At 36.6% G+C, this 10,927-nt stretch overlaps 1 protein-coding gene across 1 annotated transcript in view; it reads right to left on the reverse strand.

Annotated features, from left to right (window-relative positions):
• Positions 1 to 7,584: 7,584 nt before the first annotated feature.
• Positions 7,585 to 10,927, reverse strand: part of LOC106728246 (fibrous sheath-interacting protein 2-like) — a 7,532-nt gene continuing 4,189 nt past the window's right edge. The window contains exons 2-3 of the mRNA XM_014549922.1: positions 8,362 to 8,503; positions 7,585 to 7,713 (exon numbers count right to left, since the gene is read on the reverse strand). Coding sequence (XP_014405408.1) covers positions 7,585 to 7,713; positions 8,362 to 8,503 — 271 coding nt within the window. The remainder of the gene's footprint in view (positions 7,714 to 8,361; positions 8,504 to 10,927) is intronic.

The following is a 10,927-nucleotide window of genomic DNA, read 5'->3' on the forward strand; positions in this document are numbered from 1 at the left end:
TTTTATTGATTTTTTACAGAGAGGAAGGGAGAGAGATAGAGAGTTAGAAACATCGATGAGAGAGAAACATCGATCAGCTGCCTCCTGCACATCTCCCACTGGGGATGTGCCCGCAACCCAGGTACATGCCCTTGACCGGAATCGAACCTGGGACCTTTCAGCCCGCAGGCCAATGCTCTATCCACTGAGCCAAACCGGTTTCGGCTAATTTCTGATTTTGTTTATATAGGTCTTTTCCCTTTTTTTTCTTAGTGAATCTAACCAGGGGCATGTCAATTTTACTAATCTTTTCATAGAACCAGCTCTTTGTTTTATTAATTTTTGTATAGTCTTTTTGTTCTCTATTTCATTTAATTTTTCTCTAATTTTTATTAGTTCCTTTCTTCTGCTGCCTTTGGGTTGCTTTTGTCCTTATTTTTCTAGCACTTTAAGATGTGCTATTAGGTTGTTTACTTAGAATTGCTCTTATTTCTTGAGATAGGCCTGTAATGATATAAAATTCTCTCTTATTATGCTTTCGCTGCATCCCAGAGGTTTTAATATGTTGTATTGTCATTTCATTTGTCTCTATATATCTTTTGATCTCATCTTTTATTTTTTCTTTGACCCAGTCATTTTTAGTAGTATGTTGTTTAATCTCTACATACTTGTGGGTTTCTTTACTTCCTTTTTGCCGTTGATATCTAATTTCAAGGCATCATGGTCAGAGAATATGCTTGGTATAATTTCAATCTTTTTAAATTAGTTGATGCTAGTTTTGTGACCCAACATATGGTCTGTCCTTGAGAATGTTCTGCGCATGGGCCACAAAGTTTCAATCGCACTTACGTGCGTGCCCGCATGTGGTATTTTGTGGAAGAGCCACACTCAAGGGGCCAAAGAGCCGCATGTGGCTTGCGAGCCACAGTTTGCTGACCAGGGATTTAGGGTAATTATTGAAATCTGAGGATTTCCTAGAGCCATTTTATCTTTTATTTTCTGGTAGCTCTATGCCTCCATTGGTTCTTTTCCTTTATGTTTCCATCTTTAGTTTTTGTTTGGTGGTATTCCATACATCTCTCCTCTGTTTCCTCTTTTTTTTTTCTTTTCAGCTTTATGTCCTGATTTGAAAATTTTTGTGTGTAGTTACCATTATGTTTATGAAAAATGAAGGTGCATATATACCATAGTTTTTTCCCTTTTGTGTGCATCTGATCTTCATCTTCCTTTACCAGTTCAGACATTTCCTCCTTCCCCTTATATATTTTTGTTGTCACAAGTTATCCCTATATATGCTGTAAATTTTTTTTTTTTTGGTGATCTTACTGATAGTGTTATGCCCTTATGTTCTTTGTTTCAGATAGAATAACTCCCTTGAGTATTTCCTGCAATTGAGGTTTTCTGGTTATAAAATACCCCAGCTTCTGTATGTCTAGGAATGTCTTTAATTCTCCTTCATATTTAAAGGATAATTTTGCTGCATATATTATTCGTGGCTGGTAATCCCCTCTTTTCAGACATTTGAGTATTTGGTTCCACTCTCTTCAGCTTGTAGAGTTTCTGCTGAGAAGTCAAATGAAATTCTGATGAGTTTTCCTTTCAGGTCACTTCCTTCTTTTCCTTGGCTGCTTTGAGAATTTTTTTTTTTTTTTGGTTATTTATTTTTGACAACTTCAATACCACGTGCCTTGGAGAGGGCCTCTTTGGATAGGGAACTAGGTGTTTTATTTGTTTTATTGATGGATTTGAGGATCTAGTTCTTTCCATAGATTTGGGACGTTCTCATCCACTATTTATTTTTAATAGATTCTCCATTCCATGATCCCTCTCTTCCTCCTTCTCAATGCCTATAATTCTAATATTGCTTTTTCTAATGGAGTCAGAGAGGTCTCATAGAGCTCTTTCTTTTTTTTTTTTTTAATTCTCAGGTCTTTCTCTTCCCTCTGCATCATTTCTTGATTCCTATCTTTAATATTATTAGTTTTTTTCCTCTAACTGGTTGGTTCTGTTTTCTATGCTCAGTAGCTTACTCTTAATCTCCTTAATTACATGCTTCATTTCCAGGATTTCTGATTGGTTCTTCTTTAAAATTTCAATTTCCTTGGTAAAATACTCATTTTTGTTCATTGATTTGTTTTCTGAGTGCACTGAATTGCCTGTCAGTATTTTCTCACATCTCGTTGAGTATTTTCAGAAGTGCAATCTTGAAATCTCTGTCATTTACATCACATTTCCATGAGTTTGCACCTGCTTTCTGGGGTTTTTTCATTTTCTTTCTGGTCATCCTTGTACTGTGGTTCCTCCTGGTATTTGCTGTCCTCCTTTGTTTTTACATTTATCTCTGAAGAGCTCTTTCTACTATATTCCAGTAGATGGGGCTGAATCACAAGGCTTTTTTGAGCCTCCCAGTTGCCTATGACAATACAGCCGCCCTGCTTGAGGGTGGGGTTTGTTTTGCCTTCATCATAATGGCAACCCCTGACCTCATGGGGTCCCGCCCCAAGCACCCCTCCTGGGAATCAGTCACAGAGGGAAATAGTGATTCTATTGCAACACCTCTTGGTTTATGGGTGATATGCTCCTGGACCTGACTCCAAAAGCAATAGGAGGTGAGTCTTGGGAATTCAAGCCATGGCAAGGCTCTTGACCCTCGGTTTCTGTCTGAAAAAAACCACCACCCAGCCAACAGTGGGGAGCCGCATAGCAGAACCCTGTGCTTTGTCAGGTGCCTGACAACTCAGACACTGTGCCCTCTCACACACTCTTAACTCTCCCTGTTGGACTGCTTCACCTGCCCCCTCCCCCCCCACCCCCCGACCTCCCACAGTTCTTTGTTATTCTTTGTTCCTCTGGCCCAGAGGAAAATGCCTGCTACCTCCACCTTTCTCCCTTCTCCTAGCCAGCTGAGCCAGGAGCTCAGGAGCTCCCTACAGGGCTGTGTCTGCAGGCCTTCTGCACTTTCCTCCCTGCTGGTTTTCTCGTTTCTTCCAGATGCCCACCTTTATGTGCTTCAGTGTGCGGGTCTCAGGCATGCATCTATGTTAAGCAGGGATTTCTATGTTGAATTATAGATGGTTAACTTGTTGAAATATCTGGGGCAGAGGAAAAGTTGCTCCCTTACACCACCATTCCTCTGATATCACTGCATTCTTTGTTTACCATGTGGCTATGCATAGGGAATAAATTTAAGTATAAATTGTGTGATACCAATTTATCTTTTTTTCCCCCCATTGCCTAACATGATCAGCTGTCTTCATCCAATATCTTGCTATTAAACCATGGTGGTGGCAAATGTAGCTCCAAATAAAGAACTTCCCAGTTTTTCATGTTCTTTTATATCTTTTATCCCTGAGTAAATACTTAAGTGGCTGGTCCCCAATTATAAGAAAATGTTCTCCCAAAATTCAATTGCTCTTGTATTTCGATTCTCTCTCCTTTGTTTTTGTCCTGTGTGTTTATAAAACTATGTGGTGGGTGGTAGAAAGTGGTTCTTTCTCACAAACAGGACTTTTCATCTCTAATCAAGTTAGTCAATGAAGTTTCCCAGGATTACTTTAAGGAGTATTATGATGCTATTTTAGAAATTGGAATTTCTAGTTGGCCATGATTTAATTCATTGCTTGTATTCATTTCTGGTTTCCTTAGGAGATTATCGCCATTGTTTAGTTTCAGCATATATTTAGGTTTCTGTAAGTCAAATATTTTGTCTATTTTGTCTATTATGTCAAGTGTCAGCAGGTAAGAGAAGAGGGAAGGGTGTTGGCACTTGGTCACAATGCTTCCATTTCTCTAGGTTTGGGGTATTCTCTTTTGTTGATGAAATTATTCAGAAAAACTTTCAAATCTTCCTTAACACCCTTTCTTAGTATTTAATATTTATCTTTATAATAAGTCTTTGTAAATATTCTTTGTAAAATAATCTACTTTCACCTGTATTTTTTACATATATATATTTTTCTACATATTTCACTATTGTTTTTCTAGTCCTAGTCATAATGAAATAATATCATTTATTTGAATCATTTTTTTTTGTTTGATAAAATCACATATTTTTAACAGTTCTCATTTCCCAATACTAACATTAAAATAAGTTCTAGAATAGGTATTTAGTAATGTCTTTTGAGTGAAATTAATACATTTTAAAGTCATCATATAAAGAAACAATTATTGTATAACAGATGTTATTTTCCAATCACATGCTTAATATTTGACAAAATTTAATGAGAATGTATTGCTTATATATCTCACATTTGATTAGGGTCTTGTTATAGGGTTTTGGGAATGTGTTGCCTTTGCTTATTTTTTTTTAAATCTTTATTGTTGAAAGTATTACAGATGTCCCTTTTTTTCCCCGTTGACCCCTTCTATCCCGCACCCACCCCCTGCCCTAGGCCTTCACCACACTATTGTCTGTTTCCATGGGTTAGGAATAAATAAGTTCTTTTGTCTCTTCCCTCCCACCCACCCACTCTTGCTTCCCTCTGAGATTCAACAGCCTGTTCCATGCTTCTGTGTCTCTGGATCTATTTTGTTCATCAGTTTATTCTATTCTTTAGATTCCATATATGAGTGAGATCATGTGATACTTGTCTTTCTCTGACTGGCTTATTTCACTTAGCCATGCTGTCTTAAAGGGTAAGAGATCCATCTTTTTTACTGCTGCATAGTATTCCATGGTTTAAATGTACACGATGGCTTTTGCTTGTTTATTAAGAATTCACTAGAAAAGGGTTTTGGAACATGATCTTCACTTGTAAAATTATTGACATTGAGAATAGACAATGTCCTTTTGTTCCTATGTAAAAACTTTATTTTGTTTAAATATTAATAATCTGATTTTCTGTGAAATGCAATGATAATTTAATTCATTTTGTGGTAACGAGCTAAACATATTGATTATTATGCTATGATAATCAGCAGAACAATGTACTTATTACCTAATATGTTTTATTAATAATTACACATGGACTCCCAGCTTATCCAAAACATAATATAGAAGCATAACATTAAGCAGTTCCAAAATATGTTTGAAATGTGGCTATTTGAGGAGGGATATCTAAACTACTCAATGGATATTTGTGAGAGAATTAAAATTTATTCTGTTTTCTATTCTAATGTTTACTTTACTAAAAAGAATTGACAAAATCTGACTGTAAATCTGGAAATGTGTAAAAGAATCTGATAATTTTTTTCACATCATATGATTATATTATCTACTATAGTGAGGGGATTATGCAACTGATAAACTAAGCACTTCTGTGAAAGCCAGAAAATTAAAATGAAATTCATGCTTCAGAACTTTCCTACCCATATGCATTTAATATAGTAAAAAAGGGGGGCTTGTAAATATGCGTTTTTATATCATTCTTTCTAACATTGCTAAATTTACCATTATTTAAAGCATTTCAGTGGTTAAAAATGCTTGAAAATCTATGACACTGAAATAGAAAAAAAGTGATGTTTAATGTTAAAAATTCATATTTAAACAACTAATAAATAATGAAATAATATCATTTATTTGAATCATCAGAATAAATTTTAATTCTCTCACAAATATCCATTGAGTAGTTTAGATATCCCTCCTCAACCAACCAACTAATTTTAATTCTATAAGGTATTTAATTTTAATTCTATAAGGTATTTAATTTTATTTTAATCTCAAGAATATTTTATAAAAGAAAAAAAAGAATGTTACTCAGAGCTACCACCACTGTTTCAATTTCCCCATCACCTTCTAGACTTCTACTTAGACACATGCATATTTGTAAATGTTTCTTTACATGTTCTTATATCTGAGTTTCAGATTCTTTTCCATGATGTTGATATAGCTGAGTTCTTTATTGTTATTTCCATTAGTTGTACAGCTATCATTTTTCATTACAAAAATTTTTGTATTTTAATTTTCTACAAATTGATTTATGTAGTTCATATAGAAGTGAAAGTTCAGTAATCTAAAAATGATGTGAAGTGGTGCATTTAGATTTGTTTTTCATCTCTCTTCCACACTCTGCTTACATTAGCCATACCACTTATTACATGATTTGTGATTGCTATCACTTACTATATATTCCTTGTATACTGTATTGAGCCAAAAGTTGCCAGCTTCTTTCATATGCTTACATTCCCTGCTGTGCCTGAGACATAGTAGAAGTTAGTAAATATTTGATGTAGTACCCTTATGGCAATGGTTCTCAAGCTTCCTAATGCCATGACCCTTTAATACAGTTTCTCATGTTGTGGTGACCCCCAATTTCATTGTTACAAATTGAACATAATTAAGCATAGTTATTAATCACAAAAACAATATATAATTATATATGTGTTTTCTGATGGTCTTAGGTGACCCCTGTGAAAGGGTCGTTCAACCTCCTAAGGGGTCATGACCCACAGGTTGAGAACCGCTGCACTAGAGCTAAGTGAGCCTGGAGCAAGTTACTGTTGTGGGTGGGGGATGGAGGGAAAGCAAAGGTGAGAGACATAAGTAAAGTCAGAGTGTTGAGGAAAAAAATTAAAAAGATATCCTGCAACTTCTAGGAAATCTCCACCAATGGGAGCAAAGAAAAGAAAAAGACCTCTACTATTCTGTGAGCACAAAACCAAACTGGGTTGGGGTCTCAGACAATTTGCTCATATGATTGCAAAGACAGACAGAAACTCCTGGATTGGAGAGGGCTCCCCTGAGGGCTCCCAGATTGGAGAGGGTGCAAATCAGGCTGAGGACCCAACCCCTGTGCATGAATTTCATGCATAAGGCCCGTAGTAAAGAATGAAAAAAGAGAATTAAAAAAAATAAAACAACCTACAAAACAGTCCATGAGGTATAATAACATGAATTTATTTATTTATTGGAATACATAAACATTCATATAAATATTATGTGTGTGTATGTGTGTCTGTGTGTGTGTACTAGTAAGTTAATAGGGTGGTGCTGGGATTACAAATGATTTTTCTTTCTCTTTAAACAGATTTAGGTTCTAAATCATAAAATATTATATATATTATTTAAACTTAAAAGCACTTACTCTAAGCTGCTGAGTAAAAATTGAGAACTTTTTCCAATAAATTCTAAGAAAATAATCAGTTATATTATCTATATATATAAAATCCTAAGCGACCTTTAGGGAGGAATGACCGGAACAACTGGTCGCTATGACATGCACTGGGCAGGCAGACAGGCGAGTGGTTAGGAGTGAGTGGTTCTGGATTGCGAGAGGGATGTCTGACTGCCGGATGTCCAAATGCAGGGATCGAGCCTAAGCCGGCAGTCAGTCATCCCCCGAAGGGTCCCAGATTGTGAGAGGGCACAGGCCGGGCTGAAGGACCGCCCCCACCCCGGGTGCACAAATTTCCTTTCCGGGCCTCTAGTTTTTTCTATAAGAATTACAAGTATAGTTTATGATGTGAGATAAAGTCAAAAGTAGTTATATCAAAGAATAGAGCAGCACTTTTTATATTAGTCAGGATATAAATATGGCCAAAATATAGTAAACATTTCCATAACTTTCAGGTTTGAATAATGTATATCATTTGGGGGTAACTGATCCATCTTGTATATTGTACTTTCAAAAATTCAAACTAGCAAAGCTTCTCCTCTAACAGCCCAGATTAGAGGTGAAAGTTAACTCTACCTGCTTGTGACTCTTTGCTTCTGTGCAGTTGTTCCTCTATACCAGCTTCTCTATTAACATCTTCTACAGTCTCTTTCAGAAGCAACATCTCTTTTGTCTTCCATTCCTGGAGAGCACAGTGTTACTGTGATTAGTGTTTACAGTAACCCCTTGTATTTTGTCCACCACCAACAAGCAAATTAGTACAAGCTAAGAACCTAACAGAAATCAGGTCAATTGTAGGGAAAGTCAAACATTGGCTTTCCTTCCTACACTCCTACTAGGAATGCAGGCATGGTTATTTATGGCATGGTTATTTTTCACTAAAGCTAAAATTAAAGAGGTATCCCCCTCACACTGAGGGCAGTCAGGGAGTTAAATGGTGTCTAATAACTTCCACAATCATCTCTTTAAGAGCAGATATTGGCTCATATAACTAGATTGTGGTGTCAGCCTTATTATTTTAGGTAACAGCTTGTATATCATAGCTCTGAAGAAAGATTAACATGGGTAAATTATTTAGATCTGAAATGACTTCTAAGAAGTATGAAAAAGAGTATGTATCATATATGTATATATCTGTATGTGTGTGTGTATATACATATAAATAATGTTTTTTAAATTTACAGAAATAAAACTATCCTTTGATATGCCTTTTTATATTTAGTGTTTAGTAAAATTCCTGTACTTTCTAAACAACTAATTATGTTAAAATTATTTATGAATAAAACACTGCACACAATATTCCTCTTTATATTTTAAATATATCTCTCACCTCTTCAAATTTTCTAAGAAGGTTAAGTTTTCTTCTTGTTTGTTCCCACTGTCGTTTTTCTTCTCTTTCCATCCAGAGGGGGCGCTGCTCTTCTGCTGTGCGCTCATGGTGGTCTAATTTCCTACTTATCATATCCAAATATCTAAATAAAGAGCAAATGCTAGTGAAGGTGTATTGCATCTTGCCATTCTAGTGTCATCAGCTGCTTTGAAATGCCCAGACCACCTCCTTGCTCAAGTTTTACTTCTTGAACTACAGGAATTTTACAGGTTTTTTTTTCAGCTCTCTTCAAGGATTTGTAAGCCAGCTCTCACCATGCTTGGTCATACAGATATCCTACGGTGTCAGTATCTGTTCTTATGGCCAAGACTGTTGTAAAATGTGGAGCAAGTTCTTTCAAAACATTTTGCACAGCTCTGGCCAGTTTGTCTCAGTGGATAGAGCATTGGCCTGAGGACTGAAGGGTCATGAATTTGATTACAGTCAAGGGCTCATACCTTGGTTGCAGGTTCAGTCCCTGGTCCTGGTTGGGGTGAGTGGGGGAGGCAACCAATCAATGTCTCTCTCACATTGATCTCTCTCTCTCAGTCTCTCCCGCTTCCTTCTACTCTCTGAAAATCAATGGAGAAAACATCCCTGGTTGAGGATTAACAAAACAAAAAAACAAACAAAAAAACTGTTTTGCACAGTAATTATTCATAACTCAGTGGGTTTAGGGATATGAAGTTGCAAAGAAGGCTGGAATAAGTGAAAATTGATTTCAAATCTAGAACAACCACCAGATTTGAATTTTCTAAGAAAAGGATGTATCCTGGCTCCCTGTGACTTACAGAGCCTTTAACAAATCTTCCATCTATAGTCCCAGTCTCTGGTATGTCTATATGCTTATGGAACTACCAAAAAAATGGGCCCACAGAATATAAGTCAGGCTGTGCAGCCCAATCACTCACCTTGATGAAGGAGGAAAGGAGAAAAAACTATGATATCCCTTCATTTCCTAAGATATGTGCTTGACCACAGAATGGTAATCACTGAACATGAGCAGGTAATATCTGAAAAACTTACATTTTTTTCTTTTAGGGACAATGCATCTCTATATTGGCATTAGATATAATCAATCTCCATTTCTGACTTTGTATGAACTTCCTCAAATTTAATGCTGTCAGCCCTTTAAAATGAATCATAAAAACCTACTCCTAGAGGCCTGTGTTAAAAGATTCCTTCCCTCCCTTTACAACAGTGGTTCTCAACCTTGGCTACACATTAGAATGACCTGGGAATCTTTTTAAAATCCTGATTTCTGGGCCTCATCTTCCAGAAATCTGTTTCTTTGTTATGGGGTGGGGCCACAACATTAGTAACAAAGAAACAGAATTTCTGGAGGATGAGGCCCAGAAATCAGGATTTTAAAAAGATTCCCAGGTGATTCTAATGTGCAGCCAAGGTTGGGAACCACTGCTTTACAACTACAGGACGGAATTTGGATCTGATTCACCCTTTAGTTATCAGTTTGGATTACCTCTTGGACTCCCAGAAACACTGTCATCTCTGGTGGAAGTTGCTCTTCATTCCTTTGGCATCCAAGTTCCCAATTTCTGTACCTCTTGGTCTCCCATCCTCTCTATACTGGGGGCAGGAGTGGAGTTAAAGAGTACCCAGTATGTTAAATAATTCCTAACTCCAAATCTTTCTAGTACTTTCCCAACTTATTTGAGTCTACAATCTATACATAAAATATGCAGTCACTTCCATCTTACCTGGGCCTTATTAGTGGCTCCTGGTCCTTAAAAGATTGAATGTTTTCCCATAAAAACCAATTTTGGAACTGTGCACCACCAGAAAGTCTAAGTAGTTGATAGTTGTCTTGAAATTTATTTATTTGTTTTGCAAGCATTTCCTATTTTTTAAAAAAGTGTGTATCATATATTGCACATATATGTATGTGAATGTATACATATGTATATATAATGTTTTAAAAATTTACAGAAATAAAACCGTCCTTTGATATGTCTTTTTTATTTACTGTTTAGTAAACTTCCTGTATTTTCTAAATAACTAAGTCTGTTTAACTTTATTTAAATCTATTTTGAACCCATTACAGACCTGTTTAACTGAACCAAATTAAAATTTCTGTCTGAAAATGAAAACTAAATATCTCACCATATATTTCCATCCATTCTGAAAAAATGAAATGAAAACATAGAAGAAGGGTAGGACAAGCTCTAGACACAGAGGGAGAAATTGGGGAAAATATAGAACACTTAAAGGTAAAGGTAACTTATTCTCATTTCTATACCACTCTCTCAACCATCTATACTAATAATAGAGGAATATGCAACCTGTCTGGGACTCCGTCACAGTAATAGTAACGACCGAACATCAGGCTAGCAGGCTGCGTGGGGCGACCTGGCCAACAGAAAGGGAAGTTGGGGGTGACCAGGCCAGCAGAGGGGACAGTAAGGCCATGGGGGGCAGTTAGGGGTGACCAGGCCAGTGGAGGGTGGCAGTTGGGGTGACATTGCCAACATGGGGGGCAGTAAGGGCCAACCTGGCCAGCAGGGGGACA

Source organism: Myotis brandtii, unplaced genomic scaffold, assembly GCF_000412655.1.
Source record: "Myotis brandtii unplaced genomic scaffold, ASM41265v1 scaffold576, whole genome shotgun sequence".
Classification (NCBI taxonomy): Eukaryota; Metazoa; Chordata; class Mammalia; order Chiroptera; family Vespertilionidae; genus Myotis; species Myotis brandtii.